The sequence below is a fragment of the Heterocephalus glaber genome, unplaced genomic scaffold, assembly GCF_053883595.1.
Source record: "Heterocephalus glaber isolate CG9 unplaced genomic scaffold, H.glaber_assembly_v1.0 deba00001504, whole genome shotgun sequence".
Classification (NCBI taxonomy): domain Eukaryota; kingdom Metazoa; phylum Chordata; class Mammalia; order Rodentia; family Bathyergidae; genus Heterocephalus; species Heterocephalus glaber.
The window spans coordinates 5,147,716-5,172,389 of NW_028258324.1; the positions used below are offsets into that span (position 1 = coordinate 5,147,716).

The window sequence follows — 24,674 nt, forward strand, 5'->3', positions numbered from 1 at the left end:
GAATCGGGATATTGAGTACACAGATGTGGCATTGGCCTTATAAGGCAGCCTATGAACTTTGACATGAAAGACCACGAAGAGCCTGAAGGGAGGTAGTCCCGCCGCATACCTGGGGTAGAATGGGCATTATTAGACAGGTATCTGATGTAGCATTTGGTGTAAAGGTTCTGTGAGGTTTGTTTTTTGTTTATTGTGCATGCTGAATGGAGAATAGTGCATCCCAAGCTCTTACCCACAGTGTTCAGTGCTAGGAGGGAACCACAGATCAGTAGGATTTGGAGCTTTCTGCTTTTTTGTTTACATAGCCATCTTCTTGAGGTTGCCTAAAAGCACAAGTTCTAAAAGAGAACATAGAAATCAGAAAAATCACAAAGTAGTAGCGGATTCAGGAACAGTTTTTCAGGGAATACTATAATACTCATTCTTTTAAAACCAGGTCTTTAAGCCAGCCCTGGGGGTCTACAAATAGGATCACTCACACCAACTTGGGGAAAGTTATATAACTAGTAACTGGGAAAAGTTACATTAATAGTATTTGTTATGTTGATTTCGTGCCAGTATTTAAACCTCTTCTTTTTTATTAATTTTATTGGTACAATTTAAATATACAAAACAATCACATACATTAAAGGGAGTCTGTACCTGTACATGATATGTCTTGAGTCTTCTTTTTCTCCTACTCCCCTTCCCTCCCTTCCCCCCCTTATTTATAAAAGTTTTGTTTCCATTTTTTCCTTATTTTCTAGTTCTTTTTCCCTTTTCCCTTCCTTTCCCCGCTTCACATTTTCCCTTTCCTTTTTTTTTTTTTTTGGTACTGAGGATTGAACTTGGGTCCTTGCGCTTGCGCAACAGGTGGCAAAACCACTGAGCTAAATCCTCGGCCCTCCCTTTCCTTTTTTAAGTCTCTTCCTATTTCATATTATCTATTATACATTTTGGTCCTTATTTACCCTTTCAGTTTCTCACACCAGAGAGACAATGCTATGTTTACTCATATGTGTCAAATTTATTTTGCTTAAGAGTATAGTCACAAGTTGCATTCATTTAGCTATAAATGTCTCAAGTTTTTCTTTCTGGCTGAATAGTACTCCATTATATTAAAAAAAAAACCACATCTTTTTTATACATTCCTTGGTTGATGGGCTTTTGAGTTGTTTCCAAGATTTAGCTATTACAAACTGTTGCTATAAACATGGGTGTGCATATATCATTGTGATGTGGTGCTTTTAATTCTTTTGGGAAGATACCAAGAAGGGGAATAGATGGGTCAAATGGGACCTCTAGTCCTAGTTCTTTGAGGAATCTCCACACTGATTTCCACAATGGTTGCACCAGTCTGCACTCCCACCAACAGTGGAGAAGGGTTCCTTTTTCCCCACAGCCTCTCCAGCATTTGTTGTTGATTGATTTCTTGCTAACAGCCATTAGAATGAGATGGAATCTCAGCGTTGTTTTAATTTGCATCTCACAAATGACCAGTGATGCTGAACATTTTTCATATATTTGTTCGCCATTTCTACTTTTTCATCTGAGAAATGTCTATTCATTCCAGATGCCCATTTTTTGGACTGGTTCTTTAAATTTGGGGGGTCTGATTTCTTTCAGTTCTTTGTATGTTCTGGTTATTAGTCCTTCATCTGAGGGACGACTGGATAAAATTGTTTCCCACTCTGTGGATTGTCTCTCACTCTATTCGTGATTTCTTGTGTGGTGCAAAAGCTTTTTAATAGGATGAGATCCCAGTTGTTGATTCTTTGCACTATTTCCTGCACAGTTTGGGTTTTGTCGTGAAGTTTTTGCCTACCCGTATGTCCTCAAGAGTTCTACCTATTCTCTCTTCTAGAAGATTTAGTGTTTCTCTTTCAATATTTAGATCTCTGATCCATTTTGACTTTAGTTTAATGCATGGTGAGAGATATGGGTCTAGTTTTAATCTTCATCATGTAGAAAGCCAGTTTTTCCAGCACCACTTATTAGAGAGGCTATCCTTCCTCCAGTGAAAAAGTTTGGCCCCTTTGTCAAAGATAAGGTACCTGGGTATGTCTGATGTTGTTTCCACCTCTTCTAGTCTGTTCCATTGATCCTCAGGTCTGTTTTTTTGCCAGTACCATGCTGTTTTTATAATAATAGCTCTGTGGTATAATTTCAAGTCAGGGATTGTGATGCCCCCTGCCTTGCCTTTGTTGCCCAGAGTTGTTTTTGCTATTCTAGGTTAAACCTCTTCTTGAACAAAAATAAATACATGAGAAATTTCTCAAATATCCCTGGGGAAAGCTGGCTAAGCATTGGGTGCAGGGGGCCCTAGCCATCTTTTTTTATCCATGTCTTGACAGTGCTAGCACTACGCACTCAAAGGAAAGCTCTAGAGACCTTAGGTTTTAGAGACATTGAGCCTGTAGGAGCAGAAGATTCAGCCCATGGGCTGATTTCAGCCATCCAAAGAGAGGTTTCAACTACTTGAGCCAACCTGAGGCACTGGGGTCCAGTTGACTTTCCTTTGAGAGGACCAGTACTCCCTTGGCTTCTCACTGATTGTGCCTGGTATCTGGCAGTGAGCAGTGTGCATATCAAGGGCTATCCAGATTACACCCCAGGAAACCCAGCAAGGTATTCTTACTGCTTCTGTGAAAGGTCCTCTTGAGAACCATAGGTTGGCAAGTTCCTCAGCCTATAGCTATGGCCTGAATCCATGGGTACTGGGTCACACCACAACAGTATGGTCTAGTCTCCTTTACATCCCTTCTAGCCAGGGGAAGTTACTGCAGAGGGCTCACAGGAGTATATGAACCAAGTCAACTCAGGAACCTAGGTTAAAACCTTGTGACTTCTAAATTAGTTCTAGGCCTCTGAGCCACTGAAGATCAAGTCTCAGAGTCACCTGTGTGCAGGGGCCTGGGTCCCCTGCTAGCCTAGCTATAAGCCTGCCATAGAACTGGCAAGAAGACAGAGGTCAGATGCTGGAGGTCTAAAGTCTGAAAGGGACATTCTTCTGGAAAAAGGTACAGGGAGTCAGATGAGAACAGAGCCACTGGTGTTGGAAAAAGGTAAGTGTATGAAAGCTCATTATGTGTGGCCATCATCTGAATGTCTGTCTCTTTGTGATGGCTCCATTGAAAGCTGGCCTGTGCCCATCCCTGGGCCCCTTGAGAGAGCCCAACATCTAGGCCACACCCAGGCCATGAAAGCATTGGATGTAGAGGCCCCTAGCCACACTGTTCTAGTCCTCAACTCTCATAACCCTTTGCCTCTCAGCATGGGGTAAAGGGGTGCTCTATCAGTGGGTCTGCCTCGGATAGGATAACAGATACAGCCTCTGCCACCATCTAACTGCCAGGTTCTGTTTTCTTCCTCTTTTGTTTGCTGAATTTACTTCTTCTCAACTGTAGGGAACACCTACCTTGGTTCCCCAGTCCTGAGGACACTTGACCACTGAGCTCTCCATTTGTGGTTTATCATCTGTGCGTGATTGTTCTCACTTGGTTACAGGCTCTCCCTCTCTGCCAGATAAGTACCGCCACACCCGGGAAATGATGTTGCTGCTACCTACACACCGGGACCGTCCAAGCAGTGCCATGTATCCAGCAGCCATCCTAGAGAATGGACAGGTAGCAAATCCAGCCTACAAATGCCTTCTGATACAAGTGTGTTGACCTGGACTTCCCTCATTGTATTTGCTGGGCCTTCAGCATTGTCCTGCATGCCTCCCTCATTCTGCTATAAAAAGGCTGCTGGGCTCCTACCTGGACAGTACAGTAAATCTGAGGACCAGTAATCCAGACAGTGAAGGTGTGGGTAGAATGGCAGCAGGGTTAGAGCCAGTGTTGCTTGTGTGATTATCTGTCCTTCTAACCAGCTTCCTGGATTCCTCATCCCAAATTCCTCTGGCAGAGGAATATAGTTCTTTGCAACCTATCCCAAGAAGGCTGTGGTAAATACGGGTCTGGAGAGTGTCCTTCCTCTATCTGTGTGTACAGGGCATCCTCACTGGGGTAGGATCTACCTCTTTTATCTCTCTAGCCTCACTACCTTCTGGGGCTGCTGTCCACACCATTTGCACAGTTCTCCAAACACCTTGTCTGCCTGGAGGTCTAGACCAGGAAGCTTTAGTGATTAACTCTCTCCCTGGGTAGTCTGCCCCTGCCATTCTGAATCCTTAAAAGTCATCTCCAATTAACTGGCACTTAACCCAAAGTGGCAGGAGTTTCTTATCAGTACACTCTGTGCCTGATCAGTCCTGCCATGCAGAAAGAACAGATCTGTTTGGCAGGCTCCCATCAGAACAGGGCCTATGTGATTCCATGCTTGGGTGCTGCCCTTTCTTTACCTTCAGTGCCAACAACGTGGAACTGTGTGGGGCCTCTCCAAGAAGCAAAATCTGTCAGAGTTCATGGGTAAAGTGGGAGTCCTTACATCTTTTCTGCCAGTGGGTCTCCCTGGCCAAACAGAAGTATGCAAACTGTTAGATATTGTAGACACAACTGTCCTTTCTCTTGGGCCCTGCATAAGGCAAAGTGGGTGGTGCTTTGACTGTCCATAGAAGTGCTCAGAACCAGATGCCCCTGGACAGTCTTCTCCAAGGCTGTCCTGGCATTCTTAGCACATCTCAAGCACAAGCCATCCACTGCTTTGATTTCCTTGTGAGTTCTTAGAACATACTGACTCCTGTGGTCCATCACACTGACTCCTCAAGACATAATGCTATTTTCACACTTTGATGTTTTTCTCCTGCCTTCAGTCACCAAACTTCCAGCGGGCCTTGTTCCAGCAAGTGGTTGGACCCTGCAAACCCTGCAGTGATCCCAATCTGTCAGTGGCTGAAAAAGGTATTGTACTCTTTGTCCAGGAGTTCCCTCATGTTTGTTTACATCTTGACTGTCTGACTCTTATCCTTGAGCTGCCCAGGACTACACCTTAACACCATCTATCAATCTGTTGAGAGTGCTGACCAATTCTGCTCACTGTTTAACCCGTATCAGGTTCGGATCCCGTTTGTCTGTATTGCTCCCTCTTTCCAGAGTTTGCCTTCAAAGAAGCCCTATTTTCCAACTGACCTGAGTCCAACTTCATGGAAACTCAGGCCGCAATCACTCCTGTACCCTAAGCAGCTCCTAATCAGCTCCAGAATTCAGGCCTTGTAGACCTTTTGTTCCATCTTAACTTGGGCCTTTAGGGACCTCCCTTGGAGCACAGACCAGGCCTGTGGGCAAAAAAGCCACAATAATAAAAAAAAGACACACTATGACAGAATGAATTTCCTAAAGAGAAGCCCTGCATGTTCTAAAGGAGTCCTTCATCCTATAGGCACTCTGGCCAGCAAGGCCATCAGCTATACTATGAGACTGAGCAATCTGCCTTAGAATTGAGGCAATCTAGATACTGGCATTTTATCCTGTGTTCTCCTCCTGCAAGCTAATGAAAGAACCAGCCTTCAACCTCAATAACTTTGGCATGAAACCCCAGGCACCTGAGTTAATTTTAACACAGAAAATTACATAAATGGGTACAGTTCTGTGCTTTCTCGACCCCCAGAATAGTACTGAGCATTCCTGTCACCAAGAACCTGGCCCCATACCAGCCCTCTTTCCCAAAGGTTCCCCTCTTTCCTCCATATATTGGAGTTTAGGGCATACTCAGTTCCTGTCAGTACAAACTGTCATCCCCCATCCCATCAGAACATATCCCTCCAGAGTTGTCATGTTGTCATTGCACCTGTTCACCTAGTACTGTCTGCTGTCCCCACTGTCATTGTTCCTCCCTTGCTCACCATGGAGGATAAGGACCTCTGTGTCCTCGTTAGAGACCAAGTACTGAGTCTACAGCCTCAATGCCTGGTGTGCATTGCTACCAGATGCTCAGCAACAAATGGCCTGCTGAATATACCTTCCTAGCCTCAAGGCTCCTCCACATCCTGAAAGCATGCGGCTTCTTGGATTCCTGCACCTATGACCCAAAACAAAGGATCTTTTTAGCCAGAATCCACAATGGCTTTTCCTTACAGGAGATACAGAACAGTCTTAGAATTAGCCAAGAGCAGACAGGCTCAAAGCTTAAATAAGTGTTGGTGGCCAGACCAAGATGCTCCCCAAACTGGACACCAGAAGAGTTTCAGGCCTCAGTCCAAGACTCAGTAAGAAGCTGAACATGCCCACCGTACATGTGAAAGGGAAAAAGTGTTGTCTCTGAGCCCAGAGCAAGCATATACATACTACAAAGTCAGCAGTTACTGGGTGGAAAATTACACATCTTCCTAGTGGCAACATATAGACCAAATGGGAAGTCATTCCCACATCTCCACAACTGTCACCATTCTATCAGAGTCCTGAGTGTCTTGCGGACAACACCTCTCACTTTCAGGTATCTTCCTTTGGCAGGCAGTGACTCTCAGGCCAGGCAAGCCTACCCTCAGGGATAGGGAGTGTGTACTGGGGATCTCAAACTAGTGCTGAACAATTGTTAAGACTAAGATACAAGATGACAGGGCACAGTGGGGACTGCTCTCCTTCAGCCCTCCAATTAGCCCCAGTGTACTTGTGCTGCACAGCAAAGATTCACTGGCCTCTCTACTCACAGTTAGCAGGCTAAGGGCCCAACTTGGTGCTTTCTAGTTCACATGGAGTATCTCAGGCAGGCTCATTTTGTAAACCATTACAGCCTTGCCAGCTTTGTTCTCCCATAGCCTCCCTGCCCTCAAGTTCCTTTGGACCTCTGCAGATAAACTTTTGCAGTCCCACAATTCTTCCAGGGATTAGGTGAGCATCTGAGATCTTGGGCTGTTGGTGTTCCTTTGGAAAAGCACTCAGACCCGCCTCCAAGCTTCTTCCCTAATATCTGTGGCTTTTTATACCAACAGTGCTTTGCTTTTGTGAGGAAGAGTCTCATTGCTGAGGATCAGAAGCTCCTGTTGCATGCTGGAAAAAACCTGGACAAGGATAAGCCTTGTTCTTGGGGTGGTTCGGGCTTCCTGAGGAGACCTTGTAATGTAATCCACCTGATGCTTATCAGATTCAGAATTCTTTCCTCCTTGTCGGCAACAACTGTGTGGCACTGCCCAATGGCTGCCATACCCCACCTTCTTGCTACCAGTCATTAACCATACCATGAAACTACGCACCCCTCCTTAGAACAGAGGCTGTTTAGATAGTGGCATTTTACCTTGTGTTGTGCTGCAAGCCTACACCAATCCCTGAAAAAGAAGATAGACATCACTGTCTTATCCCTGGCTCACTATGGGTCCAGACCCTCTTGGCCACTTCCTCAAAGGCCAGGCTCTAGCTTCTTACCTTCCAGAGGCTCACAGTTCCCATCAGGCCTTGAAATTCCCCACTCAGTGGTTGAACCAGGAAGAACCCAAACTCTAGGTATCTCAGGCTTCTTCTGAAAAATGGTATTTCTTCTTATGGATATTTGTTTTCTGGAAAGAGTCAACCAACAAATTTTACATGTCCTCCTTTCCTGTACCTGCAGAATAGGACTGTTGGAACCCCAGATCTGGCCATTGCTCCTCTTCTCTTCCCTTCTGTAGTCTTTCACCATAATTATTGTTGAGGGGCCAGTATTATGGCACTGGCTTTCTTCCTAAGTCTGGGGTCCACTCTGCTCTGCATCCATGGCATGCAGATGCTTCTCTAGATGACCAAAAACATTCTTAGGCTCCACCCCACCCGCCTCAGGAAGCAGGCTAAAATGCCAGCACTTTACATTTTCCTCCATCAGGTATATTGAACACCTCTCCTTGCCTAGAAAAACCTCTTCTGTATCCCAATCCCAGCCAGTGGGCCTCACAGCAACAGGGATGACTCAAAGTTTGAGTGGCATCACAGGCCCTTTGGGGTACCATTTTGGGATAGAGCACCTGCCAACTCTGTCCATGCCTCTGCCTCCATCCTGCTCCCTATTTTTTCCACATTGCCTGGACAAAAGAAGAGTCCTGACTCTTGACTTTGGCAAGGAGTTATAGCCTGCACTCCGTATTCTCTTTGGCTTGTTCTGCTTTCTCTTTCTGTCCATTTCTGGTTTCTCTTCTCCTCCTGGCAGATCCCAGAAACTGCAGCTGTTCAGTCCTGCTGCACTTCCTCTCAGCTTCTTCCACCTTGAATGCTCTTCAAACACCAGCTCACTCTATTGCCATTCTCTTATGCAACTTCAATCCTTAGTCATTTGCCTGTGGGCCACAATGCCTTACTTGGCCAGTGTTTTTAGTTCCAGGGGCTGACATGCCACCTTTATATGTGATGGATACACAGTTCACACATGGAGAAGCCACAGACTATAAGACAGGCTCAAGAAGTGGCTCACGAAGTAACCCATTCACCCCATCTCTTTCCAACCTTCTGTGGTGCCAGCAGCCCCCAGCAGCTGGACCCTGGATAGTGGAGCCTGAGAGGCCCAGCCCTTCCTCTCCACCCACATGGAGCACATCCTGCCCCCTCCCCGTGCCTCCCCGAAGCCTGCTTCATGGTAAGACCTCCAGCAGGTTCCCCCAGGTAGTTCTAGGTCTCAGACTCTGCTCACAGACCAGATCAATAGCCATCCAGTCTGAGAAGACAGGCCACTCTCTGAGCCAACTCAGCAAAGGAAAAAGCATCCACACCACAGGAAAGTTCCTGCTGTGCTTTGGAGTCAGTAAGGTTTCTGAGTCCAGAAGGTTACCTCAGTAAGGCCATCCCAACCAGGAAGGCTGACGACCAAAGAATCAACTGTGCCAAGTATACCACTTACTGGCCTGTCATCACCCATCAGTGGGATAGAGTTGCTACTGCCTGCAGCCTATTCTTCCATGAGCTCTATTGCACTCAACTTTTCTGGCCACTTGTGTGGCCAGCACAGCAGCTGCATTTTGGAGAACAGCAATGTAAAGAAAGGTTTTTCTATGACCTTCAGTGCTCAAGAGTCCCCCACACCTGCCCAGGTGGCCCAGAAAGATGATGCTGGTGTGTAGTCTGAGCAAGGACCCCAAGCTGAGGCTCTCACTCTATTCCCTTTGCAGGTCATTACTCCTTACACTTCGACGCCTTCCACCATCCTCTGGGTGATATCCCCCCAGCCCTCCCTGCCCGGACCCTGCGTAAGGTAATGTACTGAAGCTATAGCTCCACCACCTCTGCTGAACCCCGAGGTTCTGAAAAGGTTCTAAGCCCTTCCCTGCTTCTCTCCCTGAAAGCCCAACTTGGCAGAAGCTGGGTGCTGTGAAAACCACACACGTCTGTAGTTGATCAATGTATCTTACTACAAATGCAGTGGAGACTAGGAAAATTAGAGGGTCTTGGAGACAACACATAGTACCATGAGTGTGTGGGCAATGGGCACTGAGAAACATTGGGGTTCTCTGCCATGTGGTGGATCATAGAGCTTTTTTTTTTTTGGTACCGGGGATTGAACTCAAGACCTGTGCTTTTGAGGCAAGCATCAGCACCACTGAGCTAAATCCCCAGCCCCTCATAAGAGCTTTTTAAACTAGTGTTGAGTGACAGCAAGAAGCATCATGCACCAAAATTTCAAAAAAACACTCAAAAAGTAAAATTTAAATCCTGCTGTTGGTTTTTCTGCAAATCCAGAAAAGACTAGATCTGTTATAGATTTCAGCAGTATATATTCATCTGATCCACAGGCCACCAGGATCCTTTCTGCTCTCCCCACCTGACCTCATTACCCAACCTTTCATTAGTAATCTAGAGCCACAGACAGCAGCCTGGGACCTGGTCTCAGGGAGTGCCAATGCCGAGTAGTCAGGGCAGGGCCATATTTAGGTCTACAGACATGATATTGAAGCTCCACTGGCCTGCCTGAGGGTTGGGGAGTACCCATTGGGTTCCTGCTGAAGAAACAAGAAACATGCAATTGATGAGGGTTAAAGTTCATTGGTAAGCAGACTCCTGGTCTCCACATGGTGGCCAGCCAGTCTGTCTAGAGGGGGTTCTAATGTGCCTACCCTTCCTTCGCACAGTCTCCTCTTCACCCCATCCCAGCCTCCCCCACCAGCCCCCAGTCGGGCCTGGACGGCAGCAACTCTACACTGTCTGGAAGTGCCAGCAGCGGTGTGTCCTCCTTGAGCGAGAGTAACTTTGGGCACTCCTCAGAGGCCCCACCTCGAACCGACACCATGGACTCCATGCCAAGTCAAGCCTGGAATGGCGATGAAGACCTTGAACCACCCTACCTCCCTGTCCACTACCGCCTCTCTGAGTCTGCTGTCCTGGACTCCATCAAGGCCCAGCCATGTCGTAGCCACTCAGCCCCAGGGTGCGTCATCTCTCAGGACCCCACGGACCCACCTGCGCTGCCACCCAAGCCCTATCATCCCCGCCTGCCAGCCCTGGAGCATGATGAGGGTGTGCTGTTGCGTGAAGAAGCTGAGAGGCCTAGAGGTCTGCATCGCAAGGCCTCACTGCCTCCTGGGAGCACCAAGGAAGAGCAGGCCCGAATGGCATGGGAGCATGGCCGAGGGGAACAGTGAGGGGCAGGAAGGAAGCTGCAACACTACCTTCAGTGAGCAGCTTGCCAATCCACTCCAGGTCTGAAAACCAAGTCCCCCTGCCCCCCAGGGAGATGGAGAGGCTTGGCATTCAGGAGAGAACCACCCAAGTCTATGTTCTACTGCTGTGAACTCATGTTGCCATGTTCAGAAGCTGCAGCAGCATGAAAGGTTGTGGCTTCTCTTGTGGTTCACTTTTTGTTTCCATTTCTATGGGTTTTCCTTTCTTTATGCAGTAGATGCTTTCTCCTCCTGCAGTTCCACACCATGTGGAGCTATGTGGAATTTTACACAGAATTGCTTTGCAACATTGCAGGGCCCACAAGCAGGAGCCCAGGCCCTCCCTCCAGGGCAGAGCTGCACAGAAGAATGAAAATTGCACTAGGGACCTCTTCTTTTGCTATATGGACAGAAAAGTTCATGGTTGCATTCAGGGATTGCAAGGACCACACAGACTACATGTCACAGGTGGATGAAGGGGCCACAAGCCATTTTGCACAAATGCTTGCCCACCTGCCAGCTCTTCCATCCTGGAGTGTGCAACTGAGGGGCTGGCTGGGCCAACCTGCCAGCTCAGGCACATGACTGGCCTAACTGTATGCCCAGGGCACACTGCCAGGCTTCCATGGGCCAGCCTTGTCTCCTGCTCCACCTTGGATTTCTCTCTCCATCACTTTTATTTCTGACCATTCACTCCTCTCCACTCATACACCTCCTAACCTGTGGAAGCTTCCATGGTGAATGGATCTGTAGGGTTTATCACCCATCCTCTCGGGCTTGAGTGGAGGAGTGGAGTCAAAGGGGCTACCCTAACCAATTTCTTCCTAAGAAGATCTAGGCCCCTTCCCAAGTGTTAGAACTAGTGTAAGAGAGAGGCCAGTGGCAGGAGCCAGAAATCCTCTAAGCTTTCAGAAGTGGCCACAATGCCTGCCATCAGCTCCTGAATCAGGGATTTTCAGCACTACCTCTGAGCCATGGGTTTGGCTGACCAGCCAGGCTTCCAGGCTGTGAGGACATGTGGTCAGGTTCAGCAAGCTCCTAGATAAAAAGGGCGGGAGGGAACTTCTTCTGAAAGCAGAGCCACCTAGATAGAATTGTCATCTCCTAAGTGGCCAAGTATAGTACCCTGCTCCAGGCCCATGGGGACCACCACTCAGGGTTCAGGGCAGGCAGGAGGGCAGTTTCTCTAGCCTCTCCAGTCTGTTGGCCAGGGTGAAGTGATATCTTTATAGTAAACTCTTTCAGGTCAGGGCACTTGATTTTCCTCTTGGTGTATTATTTGGGGGATAGGGTCGGGTGGGTATAGTAGTATTTTACCAGGGTGCTTTCGTTACCTTAACTGTCTTGAGACAAAAATCTCATTTGCTTGAGTTCATATTAGTGATGGTCACAACTCTGATGGTCCAAAAGACTCCCTTTTCCCTTCTCTGTTAAGCAGGCATGTTAGGCCCCACCCCCAGTTCCTCTTTTGCTTGCCCTGGCCCCTCACCCTTCATCCTTCTTCACTGCCCCTTTCCAAAGAGAAAAGACCATGGTCAAGGTGTTTTTGGTTTTTTTTGAATGAACAAATGCCAACTTAACAGACATGCCAGCAAGTAACCTACTGAGAAAGTTAGAAGGCCCAGTTACCTTTAGGGTGTTTGAGTCTTATCATTAATGTGAGGCTTTTTCTCATACCATCAGGATCATTCCAGGCAGTCAGGTGGCTGAGGGTATAGGTCACTCAAGGCAGCCCATAGCTCAAAGGGTAGGCCTGCTCCTAAACCCAGATTTACCTGCAGGCTTTAGTCTTTGGACCATATGGGATTCACAGGTGTTAGCAAGTCAGGGGCGAGTTTGTAATTTCTTAGGGCAGCTTTAGATTTTTCAGGCACTTCTGAACCTCAGTCCCTGGACAAGCAGTCATCACAAAAGAACATCTACCTTCTCCACTTGGTGGTACAGGTACAGGGTGGGGGAGTATAAGCTGGTCACCCTTGCTTTATTCAAGGTGAAATGAATGTTTTCCCTTACCATCTTCCCTAACTGGATGATGTGGACTCATTCTGAATCTCTTTTGTTGGAGAATCACCCAGTCTGAAGGGAAATGGGAGGCCAGAGATGATGAGAATCCTTTAAAAAGATTGTGACATACTGATTTTCATTCTTTCAAGCTTATTTGTAAATACCTATTTGAATGCTGTGTATTTGTACAGGAATTTGAGCAAAAAATGTATAGAGTGTGATGTCCAATTGGTATTCAGCCCTATAAATGTGTTTTTAACCTCTTGCATTCTGTGCTTATTTAAAAAGAAAACTTCTAACCATTTCTTTTGTGTATTCATATCTAAAGAAAAAGTGATTTAACCTTACCTGTACGAGAAAAGCAAAGTTTAAAAAATTTGTACCAATATCCCTAGAGGTATTTTACTGTATATATTGTGGTAGCATGTTCTAAATCCAACAAGTAATGTTAATTTTAGATGTAAATATCTGCCACTTCTTCCCCTTCCCTAATCCCTTGATTGCTGTGATGTGAATTAAAGATGAATATCTGATATTGATCCACTGAATTCACTGGGAGCAGAAATGCCCCTCTCCACCCCATGTCGCCGGGCTCCAAGCCCTCCTAACCCCATGGACATCCTTCTGCCCAGTCAGTCCTGCCCCCGTCCTGCTTCAAAAACAGGGAGGCCAGGAGGAACCTCCTCTCGCGCTCTTCGGTTCACCCACGGGAGGCCAGGGGCTCAGCGGGACCCAAGACGCGGGGTAGTCTGCTCCGGAGCGCGTCCAAGAACGGACAAACCTCGCGGTCCCCGGCCTCCACACTAGGGCGACTCCAAAACCGCAGCGCGCAGCCTTGGTCTGCGTGCTTGTTTTAGATGCAGGGCGGCAGCCTGGCTCGACTAGTGTCGAGCCTTTTGGAAGGTTCTACAGTGTCCACCGGACAAGGAGGTCTCCGGCCAGGCAGGGTCGACAGCGGGCTCACGCGCCCACGTGACTGTTCAAACTGAAAGAAACCTCGGGGCCTCCTCGCCAGTGCTCACTCGCCCCCACTTCCGTCGTTAGATCCCAGCTGCCCCCAGAACACCTGACCTGTACCACGAGTCAGGACCCTGGGAAGAGCGACCCACGGGCTTTCGTGGGCAAGTACGGCCCAACACAGGGGCAGCTGAGCCGATGTGCACCGGCCGCCCGTGACGCAAGAGAGCGGGCCCAGCGACTTCCGCTGCGGCCCCAGCCACTTCCTACGGGCGACCGGACTCAATCAGAGGCCGACAACTGTCTAGGGCCTAGACACCACTAGCCAATGAGAGAGGGCAGCGTGGAGCCGCAGGGCTAGGCTCCGAGGCACATAAGCCAATAAGAACGCGGAGTGTGGGAGGGCACGCGTGACCTCCACCAATGGCAAGCTCCGGCGTGCCGCGAGGATCCGGAGGTGTCGCGGCGCGGCGGGTGCGGTTCAGTTGAGCGGCGGCGACGGTGGAGGATGTGGGCTCTGCATAGTCTGGTGGTGGCGCTGGCCCTGAGCGTGCTGCCGGGCAGCTGGGCGCTGCGGCCAGGCGACTGCGAAGGTGCGGGGTCCTGGGATCCGCGCTCCGTGGCCGACCTACCAAACAACCGAGTGGGCGGGAGCGGCGACCGGTCCCTTCGGGCCCGTTGAGGAAGGGCCTAGAAGTCGTTGGTCCGATGAGGAAAAAGTGGAGACTAGATCGTGCTGAAAACGTGGCCAGAAATCCACATGATGCCGGAGATCTGCCCCTTCCCACCACTGCCCGGAGGCTCGCGGGAGCAGCCCCCTTCTGTCGGGGGCCCCGAGGGCGGCTGTGCATGCCGCACCCGTCTTGGGATCGCGAAGCTGCACTTCGGGGTTCGGTGTTATATTGGAAATGAGCAGCATTTTGATCGCGTTTACTCAGCCTCCAGTCTCCATTTATGAGGTCACCCAGTGAGTCCCATTTCAAGGACACGTGTTCACTTTCGTCTTAAACTTGATGAAAGGAGCAGGGAGGAGGCATTGTGGGTCATTCAGGTGATGTCCGTTCCCCGCTTGTCCTGGGTGGACCTGGGGATCCTGGCAACCTGGACCTGGGTTCTGCCTACCTATGGGCACCTGAGAGAAGCTGATGATGGAAAAATGATACATCTCTGTGTCGCCTATTAAAATTGGAGACGCTCCTTCCCCGTGGAATGGGGGACCACTCGGTGGTGCTGAGCATCTCCCTTCCCTCTCTTTTCCAGTTTGCATTTCTTATCTGGGAAGATTTTATCAGGACCTCAAAGACAGAGATGTCACATTCTCACCAACCACTATTGAAAAAGAACTTATAAAGTTCTGCCGTGAAGCAAGAGGCAAAGAGAATCGCTTGGTGAGTACATGATGACTCCCAGATGGCCCTGGCTCCTCTTTACCTTCTGTTTCTTAGTGGGCCGGTATTCTGTCTGTAAAGTAATGTAGGGCAGGAGGCCTTTTATGTCATTCCCCAAGATATGTATTCTCCAATTGTGATATTTTTGCTCTGTTAGAATTTATTAAGCACCGACTTCAAGCTGGACACTGGGAACATCAGGGGAGAAAAGTGATAATGAATGGGTGTCCTGAAAAAGACGGATTGGTCAGTGGTAGGGTGGATGCTGATTAGACAGCAGTTGAGGTCTCCCTGAGGCAGGGACATCAGTGAGGGCCAAAAAGGGCTTGATATCGTACAGAGGTTAACAAGGTGCCCATGGGATAGGCCAGGGCTGATTGAGGACAAGATTTCCCCAGTGAAGCAATGGCTTTTCTACTTTAATTTCCTTGACAATCTTTGTCTAACATTTTGAACCCAGATGACTTGTAAGTTTCCAGACAATTCGTATTTTAAGAGACTGGGGTTTACACTGACTTGCCAGTCAAGCAGAGGTATTTTGGAAGAAATGACTCTTAGGTGCTACCTCCTGAGGGCTACTGTCCTTTTCTTGCTGTAGTGCTATTATATTGGGGCCACAGATGATGCTGCCACAAAAATCATCAATGAGGTGTCAAAGCCTCTGGCCCACCACATCCCTGTGGAGAAGATTTGTGAGAAACTGAAGAAGAAAGACAGCCAGATCTGTGAGCTAAAGTATGGTGAGTGTGATCAGGCCCATCTTTGGCCTCTGCATACAGAAAGGAAGGTAATAGTCTAGAGCCATGATGAGCAGGCTGTGTAAAGTGATAGATGACACTCAGTGCCAGGGGTAAGGGTGGGAGGACTCTGGCATCAAAGTGGGTGGAGGTCAGAATAGACCCTGTTGAGGAAGTTAGCAAATGAGGTGGGGTTTTGGCCAAGAGGTGAACTACTGGAAGAGCATTCCAGGCAGAAGGTGTAAGCAGTGTAAAGGCAGCCAATGGCATGACTGGTAGGTGGGCAGGGCACAGGGAGCCTTGCAGGTTGGTGAGGACTTTGGCGTTAGTCTGAGTGAGGTTGGGAGCATTAGAAGTTTTTGAGCAGAGCAGGTGTATCATCTGACTTGGGTTTAACAAGCTCATTGTGGCTGCAGCTCAGAAGGCCTCAAAACCTTTAACCTAAGAGTAACAGGAGCTATAGCATCTCTCTGGCTGAGCTCATCTCTGGTTACACAAACACTGTTGGAGTCTTAAGAGTCTGGGCCTCTTCTGTAAAGTTTAAACAGTACCTGTGTTTTTACCATAACTCAAAGGTCCAGGGGCCCGTGTCTGCTCACTTAGGTCAAGGATGCCTGGTCTTCTGAGGGTTATCTTGATAAAAGTTCATCTGACTCCAGATCACTGGTCAGAAGTGATAGTCAGAGGAAGCTTCTGGTTCCAGGCCTGCCTATCTTGGGAAATGGGAGACTAGAGGATTTATCTGCTTTGTCAACAAATGTGGAGCTGTCATCTTAACTGACTCTGTAGAAGGCACTTGGGGGATGGGAACTGTCTCACTCTTATGAACTGTGTGGTGTTTCTGCACTACAAGTCCTGGAGTGAACACAGATGGCCTGAGGCAGCCCTCTTGGTCAATGGATAGTCTGAGTGCAGGGAAGAACCCTGACTGCTCCCACCCAGCTTCTTACTCTCCCTTCCTTCTGCAGACAAGCAGATTGACCTGAGCACAGTGGACCTGAAGAAGCTCCGAGTGAAAGAGCTAAAGAAGATCTTAGACGACTGGGGAGAGACATGCAAAGGCTGTGCAGAGAAGTCTGATTACATCAGGAAGATAAATGAACTGATGCCTAAATATGCCCCCAAGGCAGCCAGTGCTCGGACTGATTTATAGTCTACCCAATCCAGTTCCTGCTGCACCCAAGGGGAAGAAGTTTGGCTGTCTCTTGCCAAAACAGCCTTTTTGTAATTTATTTTTTAAGTGGGCTCCTGACAATATCAGATATGAAGCCTGGAGCTTTCCTGATGATGTGGGCTCTATGGTGCCCCCATAGCGGGATTCATTTCCTTCTGTTGCTGGTTTACTCTAGGACTTCAAAGTATGTCTGGAATTTTTTTATTAAAAGAAAAAAAAATCTGTCCTTGGAGAGTTAAAGTGAATGCTGAATTAGGATCTTACCCCATGATGAAGATCCCCACTATTTTACGGTTTCCAGTTTGCGAAGGGTTTTGGGCTATATTCTCATTTGTTCTTCAGCCCATCAGTGCTGACAGGACCAGGGCAGGCCACTGATTGGAGCCAGCTAATGTGTGTTCATTTTTCACACCTGGAGTGCATCGGTCACCTAAGCCCAGGGAAGAGATGAAGCTTGGCTCCCTGCCCTGCCCACTACCCCCTTCAGTAGGAGGGGCTGGAGGGTGCCCTGTTCCTGGGCACGGAGGTGGAATCTGAAGTACACAAGAGGGCCTCATATCCGTCCTCAGTATAAGCAGGACCAAGGGTACATGGAGTGTTTTTCCACAATGACTTCAATGCACATGTTCAGTATTGAAACTTCTAAAGCTGCTTTTTGCCTGGCTACCTACTTGCTCATCAGGGTTTGCAGCCTAGGTCTAGTGTCTACCAGCCACTGATGCTTTGATTTTTGTAGACTGGCAGAAGTAAGCTTATACAAAGAAATGGTGTGGGTGAGCTGCCTTTTGCCTATTTACCCTAGATAATAGTCCGAGGGTTTGTATGGAGTCTGGTTTTTGGCTGCTCTCTGGTGTTGGTTCTTAGCGATCAGTGTGAGCTGTGGCTCCTCCTGTGAGACACCTTTTACAGAGACTATCTGAAAGGAAGGTCTAAGAAATTGTGCTTTCTGAGGAGCTGGTCTTATATGTCACTTTATTTGTGTGGTTCCTAAATTCAGTTCGTGTTTAAGGGGCCTTCTTAGAGTGGGCCAAGAAGCCTACTGCTGTCTCTTCCAAGACCTTTCTTGCACCAACTGCTTTCTGAGGAGGGAAAAGCTAGTTGCACTCTTCCTCACCCTATAGGTTCTTGCCTGAAGTTGGGTCAGGTCCTGCAATGGCTTCAGCGCTGACGTTGGAGAATGAAAGCTTCTCAATGGGCTTAAGTAGTCTTCCCTCACCACACCTAGAGATGAATAGGAAAGCACTGGCCAGCAAGGGGTCAGCGTGGCAAGCGATGGTAACCACTGGTATTAGGTATATTTGGCTTCTTCGCCCTTGGCTCCAGGCCCTGCCTTTTCAGCCTGCTGTTTGCACAGACACCCACAGTGGACTGAGGGGCATCAAGTGGCCTATTCCAACTCTGTAAACTGCAAGTAGGTTATCTCTAGTTCTGTGACTGAAACCAGCAAAGTGTCACTGGCTGGAACGGAGAACACGACAGCCATGGTTCTCAAGCCATTAACTAGAACGCTGCAGGTGAACCTGAATGCGAGTGATCTCAGGGTATGAGTCCTGCCCCATCATGGCAGGGAATGTGGGTCATTCGACCTCACAAGCTTAGGGGTATACAAAATGCAAAGTGCCCGCTGCGTAAAGGCCTGGGACTCTGCACCCACAGAAGCTGCCATTCCTACTCCAGTCAGCGAGGGCACCAGCAAAGCTAGCCTAGGTCCAGCTTCGCCAGCGGCCCTCTCCAAAGAGCTCCAGTCACAACGCATATCCTTAAGCACTCAACTATCTTAACCGCCTGGTGGCGCCAGACCTCTCAGCCCGACCTCCCGCGTCTGCTTGCCACCGGGTCACGTGGCATATGGCGCAGCCAGATGACGCGTCCTGGGGCAGCTGTTGCCCGCCCTCGCAGTCACGTGGGGAGGCCGGCACAGCATGATGACGCATGCCCCGCCCCTCGGCGCCGCTCCCGCCCCGCCCCGCCGCCACCGCCGCGCCGAGTCCTTTTGTCCAAGATGGCGGCGCCGGGGGCGCTGCCTCCTGGGCCGCCGCCGTCGCCGCCGCTGTGAAGGGTCCGCGGGCCGCCCGCCCGCCGCGCCGGCGCCATGAAGCGGCAGAGCGAGCGAGACTCCAGCCCGAGCGGGCGTGGCTCGTCGTCGTCGGCAAAGCGGCCGCGGGAGCGCGAACGGGAGGCGGAGGTGGGCGGGCGGCGAGCGGTTCATAAGGCCTCTGGCGGTGCCAAACACCCAGTTCAAGCGCGGGCCCGCGACAAGCCCCGCGGTACGGGGGGCGGCGGGGGCGGACATCGCGACGGCCGCGGCGCCGGGGACGCAAATCACCGTGCGGGCAGCGGACGCTCCTCGGGCTCTGGAGCTGGCGGTGGGGGACGCGGCGGCAAGGCCTCGGGGGACCCGGGCGCCTCGGGCGCGTCGCCCCGCGCTTCTCCGCTGCCGCCGCCCCCGCCGCCGCCCGGGGCCGAACCTGCAGGTCCTGGCTCTGCAGCCGTGCCGGAGTACAAGACGCTACTCATCAGCAGCCTGAGTCCTGCGCTGCCCGCCGAGCACCTTGAGGACCGGCTGTTCCACCAGTTCAAGCGCTTCGGCGAGATCAGCCTGCGCTTGTCGCACACGCCGGAGCTGGGGCGCGTGGCCTACGTGAATTTCCGGCACCCGCAGGACGCGCGCGAAGCCCGCCAGCACGCCCTAGCCCGCCAGCTGCTGCTGTACGACCGCCCGCTCAAGGTGGAGCCGGTGTACTTGCGCGGCGGAGGGGGCGGGAGCAGCCGAAGAAGCAGCAGCAGCAGCGCTGCCGCCACCACGCCGCCTCCGGGACCGCCCGCGCCCGCCGACCCTCTCGGCTACCTGCCGCTGCACGGGGGATACCAGTACAAGCAGCGCTCACTGTCCCCGGTCGCCGCCCCGCCCCTGCGAGAGCCTCGGGCCCGCCACGCCGCTGCAGCCTTCGCCCTGGACGCCGCCGCCGCCGCCGCCGCGGGGCTGTCCCGGGAGCGGGCCCTGGACTACTACGGGCTGTATGACGACCGCGGGCGCCCGTACAGCTACCCAGCCGTGTGTGAAGAGGACCTGATGCCTGAGGACGACCAGCGGGCCACTCGAAACCTGTTCATCGGGAACTTGGACCACAGCGTATCCGAGGTGGAGCTGCGCAGGGCCTTCGAGAAGTACGGCATCATTGAGGAGGTGGTAATCAAGAGGCCTGCCCGAGGGCAGGGTGGGGCCTATGCTTTCCTAAAGTTCCAGAACCTGGACATGGCCCACAGGGCTAAGGTGGCTATGTCAGGCCGGGTGATTGGCAGAAATCCCATTAAGATAGGTTATGGCAAGGCCAACCCCACAACTCGCCTCTGGGTGGGTGGCCTAGGACCCAACACTTCACTGGCAGCCCTGGCCCGGGAGTTTGATCGCTTTGGAAGCATTCGGACCATTGATCACGTCAAAGGAGATAGCTTTGCCTACATACAGTACGAGAGCCTGGATGCAGCCCAGGCCGCCTGTGCTAAAATGAGAGGCTTTCCTTTGGGTGGTCCAGACCGCAGGCTCCGAGTGGATTTTGCCAAAGCAGAAGAGTCTCGGTATCCCCAGCAGTACCAGCCCTCACCCCTCCCTGTGCACTATGAGCTTCTCACAGATGGATATACCCGGCACCGAACCTTGGATGCGGACCTGCGGGTGCGGGATAGGACCCCTCCACACCTTCTGTACTCAGACCGAGACCGGACCTTTTTGGAAGGGGACTGGACCAGCCCCGCTAAAAGTTCTGACCGCAGAAACAGCCTGGAGGGTTATAGTCGCTCAGTGCGCAGCCGGAGTGGTGAACGCTGGGGAGGGGAAGGGGACAGGGGCATGCCCAAGCCCTGGGAAGACAGGCGCAAGCGGAGGAGCCTTTCCAGTGACCGCGGAAGGACAACTCACTCTCCTTATGAGGAACGGAGCAGGACCAAGGGTGGTGGGCAGCAGTCTGACCGCAGCTCAGACCGCACCCCTGAGCGCAGCCGAAAGGAGAACCACTCTGGTGAAGGGACCAAGGAGTCAGGCAGCAACTCTCTCAGCAACAGCAGACATGGGGCTGAGGAGCGAAGCCACCACCACCACCACCACGAAGCTCCAGACTCTTCCCATGGGAAGAAGAGAGAGAGTGAGCGCAATCATCGGACCACTGAGGCCGAGCCCAAGCCTCTCGAAGAGCCAAAACATGAGACCAAAAAGCTGAAGACTCTTTCAGAGTATGCTCAGACGCTGCAGCTGGGTTGGAATGGGCTTTTAGTGTTGAAAAACAGCTGCTTCCCAACATCTATGCATATCCTAGAGGGGGATCAGGGAGTCATCAGCGGTCTCCTCAAAGACCACACTTCTGGGAGCAAGCTGACCCAGCTGAAGATCGCCCAGCGCCTTCGACTAGACCAACCCAAGCTTGACGAGGTCACACGACGCATCAAGCAGGGGAGCCCCAATGGCTATGCAGTGCTCCTAGCCACCCAGGCAGCCCCCAGTGGGCCTGGCACTGAGGCGATGGCCACAGTGGAGCCAGGCCTTCAGAGGCGGCTTCTCAGGAACCTGGTCTCCTACTTGAAACAGAAGCAGGCTGCAGGGGTAATCAGCCTGCCAGTGGGGGGGTCCAAGGGCAGAGACATCACAGGCATGCTCTATGCCTTCCCACCCTGCGACTTCTCCCAGCAGTACCTCCAGTCAGCGCTGAGGACATTGGGCAAGCTGGAAGAGGAACACATGGTGATAGTTATAGTAAGAGACACTGCCTAGCCCAAACTCAAAAGCAGTTACTTGCAAATCTGATCCCTTCTCTACCTGCTCCCTTGGTTTGAATTATCTGCTGGATTAATTTAGTTCATTTGGTGGGGGGATCAGTCTGTCCACTAAATCTAAGTTCTTAGATTTTGGGGGACTTTTTTTTACGATGACAAGAACCCCTGTTACGTTGACTTCTCTATGAGATACTGTCTGCTGTATTCTGTATTTTTTTATTTTTTGACTAACTGTATGGAAAGTTGTCAGTAAAGCCTTTGTCAGAGGATGGATTTCTAATCCGTTCAGTGTCCAAGTTTAATCAAGTTTTTTCTTAAAAGAATGGAACTTTCCCAGTGCATGCCCTGGTCACATTTCTGGCACTACTGTGTCCAAAAGGCCTGCTGTATTTTGGTGGCTCTCAGCTATTAGGCTGTCAGGACTCATACTCAGTTTTTTTGTTGTTGTTTTTTTTTTTTCATACTCAGTTTTAATCTTAGCTGATACTGGCACACACAGCCCTGGGCCCTGCTGTGTACCCACCCACCTGACTAGATCCCCTTCAAAGGAATGGGTGAGCCTAAGGTCTGTGCCAACAGCTGCTAGTAGTTTCTGGTTTGGTTTTCCCTGCCCTTAGTATGTGTCCATCAGTTCAGTCTGTGTTTGTTGGACAAAGTGCCCAATTATAAAACCTGTTTGATGGTGGATAGTTTTCAACAGTTGTTGTGCATGGGGGAGGAGCAGTGCAATGTTGATGCCAAGAGGTCTCAGTGCCTGCACACTTGTCAGGATCCTTCTGGCCTAGCCTCCCTTTCTAGCCTTACCTAACATGGGGGTCTTAGAGGCGGTGGAGCATTGGAGGCAGCCTGCCTTGGTTAACTCTTGAACCATACTCAGGAGTCTCATTTTTGGCTCTTCCTTCGGTCATTCAGGGCTGATATGTCAATAAGGTGGGCCTGTGCCCAGTCACACATCTAGAGCTTTGTGGAGAGCAACGAATCCCCAGTTGAAGTACTTCTCACAGTGCTTTCGGGTTGTGCAGTGGGTTAGGAAGATGTCCTTGGTAAGTGACCTAACAAGTTTCTTGCTCCAATAAAAGTTAAGTGAGGAATGCTAAGAAACGGATTTTCTCTTCTACAAAAAATGACACAGTCGCTGAGGTTTGGGGCAGGGCTAAAGCAAAGCCACTCAAACCAGGCTGGGGAAGGAAAGGATGTGGAGGATCCTCTAGTTGGGTGGGAAAAGTGGCCTGAACAGTTACAGAATTCTGCCTTCACTGGTCGGTCTGGTTGGTTAGGTGGGCAGTGCTGACAGACAAGTTCATTGGTGCCAGGGACCAGGGAGGAAACAGAGCATACAGTGGCTGTCACCAAACACAGCCCAAATAGCATTCAGCTATTTATGTGGCAGTGTGGATATTCCGAAAGGATGGTTGTCGGGTCTGAGGAGTAGGAGCTCTATTAAGAGACATGTACTTCCAGGTGATCAGAAGCTGTAGGTTCTGCTGGCCAGGCCAGTGCTCCAGGTCTGGCCCACTCTCCAGCCAGCATGGGTGACAATGAGATCTGAGGTAAGTGCTCTGTGCAGGCAGGGGCTATGTACAGGCTCCATGGAGGAGATGACTGTCCACAAGGATACAGCTGTCTTTTAGACCCTGGAGACAGAGTCAGCAGGGGTCTGTGCTTCGAAAGTACACCAGGGCTACCCCTTGGACCCTTCCTGCCCCTCAGGAGCTTTCCTAGTAATAAATATCTTCCTACTTAAAGAAAAGTACATCATTCACTGGGCTTCAGCCAGCCAGTGCTCACAAGAATGAGTGCATTCATAAAACAACACAACAAAGTGTTGAACATGTTTATTGGCCTGTTTCTATGTGACCTGTGGCCACAGTTGCCAGGTACTAAGCAAGTCCATTGGGCACCTGAGGATACAACTTGGGTAGGTGGCACTGCCAGAAACAGAAGGGGCCTCATCTTGAAGTGCACTGCAGTTTCCTCTGTATGCCTTCAACAAGTCACAGGCAGAGCTGCCATGTCACCTCTGGGCTGCCTATCTTCCTTCACAGAATGTGGCTCAGCTACCCCAGGAAGAACCAAGTAAAAGGAGATACGCTCCTTAGCCTGGGTGGAAGACACCACCAGTTTTTGCCTTGTCTACCCTCCTAAGGGCCCTTATGGCCTCAGAAATAACCAGAGTTTTGATGAAGAGCCACAGCCCATTGTGTGACCCCTCTCCTTTGGACCTCAACCACATCCTTCCTTTGGCTTTTTAGGCACAAGGTTCTAAGACCTCTCAGGCCTTGGCAGCACTGAAGAAAGTAAGTCAGGTGGCCAAGGCCTTGGCTGCTTCATGACAACCCAGTGAGAACTGGAACTCTCCCATGCCTCCACCTGGGAATCAGGTCCTAGCCAACAGGTTGCTTGAAGGGAGAGAGCATGAAGTGGGGAAGTCTATCTCATCAATGGTGTACTATTGGTCTGTATGTTTCTTCCTAAGTGATTCCAATTTTGACCCCTGGCAGAATAAGGAAGAGTACATGTCCCTTAAGGCACTTCCCTAAGGATATGTTGTCAAGTCAACGAGAACTCTGCTTTCCTATGAGCGGTGCCCATCTCCACCTCAGAGACCTGTGGGTACTCCCAAGAGCTCCTGGCAGCTTCAGGGATGCACTCAGCTGTTAGTATGGGTGCACTGCTGCTGATTGCAGTGGTCCTGGCAGTCAGGCTATCCCACTGGTTAGTGCTAGCTACCATTTAAAGCTAAGGCATGAAGCAAATGAGCTGAAACCTCTGCTCTAGAGGACCAAGAAGTGCTATGTGGTCCAGGACCACTTCAGTGCGTATGACAAACTATGTTGCTCCTGAGCCCGCTAGGGCTTTTCCTGCCCCTGGAGAGTTTTGGCTGTCTTGTGTTGCTTCTTTATTTCATAAATGCCAAACGCGCCACCTCTTCTTTCAGTAAAGGAAGAAAAAAATCTCTTAAGCTGTATTCTATGTAACAGAAACCAAGAAGCTGTTTTTCAGGCAAAATCAAAGGGAGAGAAGTCAGAGTCTTCTGTTTATTATGGGAAGAAAAATGGGTGGGGTGAAACAATGTCAGAGCCCTGGAACTTTTCTCTGATGGTTACACAGTCTAAGAATAGGCCAATTTTAGCCCTGAAGCAGGTACAAACTCAACCTGACCAAACCCCAACTAG

At 50.3% G+C, this 24,674-nt stretch overlaps 3 protein-coding genes across 11 annotated transcripts in view; all 3 read left to right on the forward strand.

The window, feature by feature from the left end:
• Dock3 (dedicator of cytokinesis 3) overlaps positions 1-13,014 on the forward strand; it is a 633,495-nt gene extending 620,481 nt beyond the window's left edge. For 8 of the 9 annotated variants that reach the window (XM_004834160.4, XM_087186907.1, XM_087186903.1 and 5 more), the window contains 4 exons: positions 3,487-3,605; positions 4,736-4,823; positions 8,987-9,069; positions 9,944-13,014. In XM_004834160.4, the coding sequence (XP_004834217.2) occupies positions 3,487-3,605; positions 4,736-4,823; positions 8,987-9,069; positions 9,944-10,453 (800 nt within the window). In that variant the 3' untranslated portion in view covers positions 10,454-13,014. The remainder of the gene's footprint in view (positions 1-3,486; positions 3,606-4,735; positions 4,824-8,986; positions 9,070-9,943) is intronic. The other variant, XM_087186904.1, reaches the window with a different exon arrangement.
• Positions 13,015-13,870: 856 nt separating this feature from the next.
• Manf (mesencephalic astrocyte derived neurotrophic factor) lies at positions 13,871-16,957 on the forward strand. Its single transcript, XM_004834163.4, has 4 exons — positions 13,871-14,025; positions 14,693-14,820; positions 15,419-15,560; positions 16,526-16,957. The coding sequence occupies exons 1-4, from the start codon at positions 13,941-13,943 to the stop codon at positions 16,708-16,710; spliced, it is 540 nt and encodes a 179-aa protein (XP_004834220.1). The 5' UTR covers positions 13,871-13,940; the 3' UTR covers positions 16,711-16,957.
• Positions 16,958-18,712: 1,755 nt separating this feature from the next.
• On the forward strand, positions 18,713-21,780 carry Rbm15b (RNA binding motif protein 15B). Its single transcript, XM_004834164.4, has one exon. The coding sequence runs from the start codon at positions 18,824-18,826 to the stop codon at positions 21,494-21,496; it is 2,673 nt and encodes an 890-aa protein (XP_004834221.1). The 5' UTR covers positions 18,713-18,823; the 3' UTR covers positions 21,497-21,780.
• Positions 21,781-24,674: the final 2,894 nt, after the last annotated feature.

Excerpts from the sequence above, each read along its gene's own strand:
- Manf (XM_004834163.4), top strand. The coding sequence starts at position 13,941 with ATGTGGGCTCTGCATAGTCTGGTGGTGGCGCTGGCCCTGAGCGTGCTG. Across the intron at positions 14,821-15,418 it reads GAGGCAAAGAGAATCGCTTG|TGCTATTATATTGGGGCCAC; the intron begins GTGAGTACATGA and ends TTCTTGCTGTAG. Across the intron at positions 15,561-16,525 it reads GATCTGTGAGCTAAAGTATG|ACAAGCAGATTGACCTGAGC; the intron begins GTGAGTGTGATC and ends TTCCTTCTGCAG.
- Rbm15b (XM_004834164.4), top strand. The coding sequence starts at position 18,824 with ATGAAGCGGCAGAGCGAGCGAGACTCCAGCCCGAGCGGGCGTGGCTCG.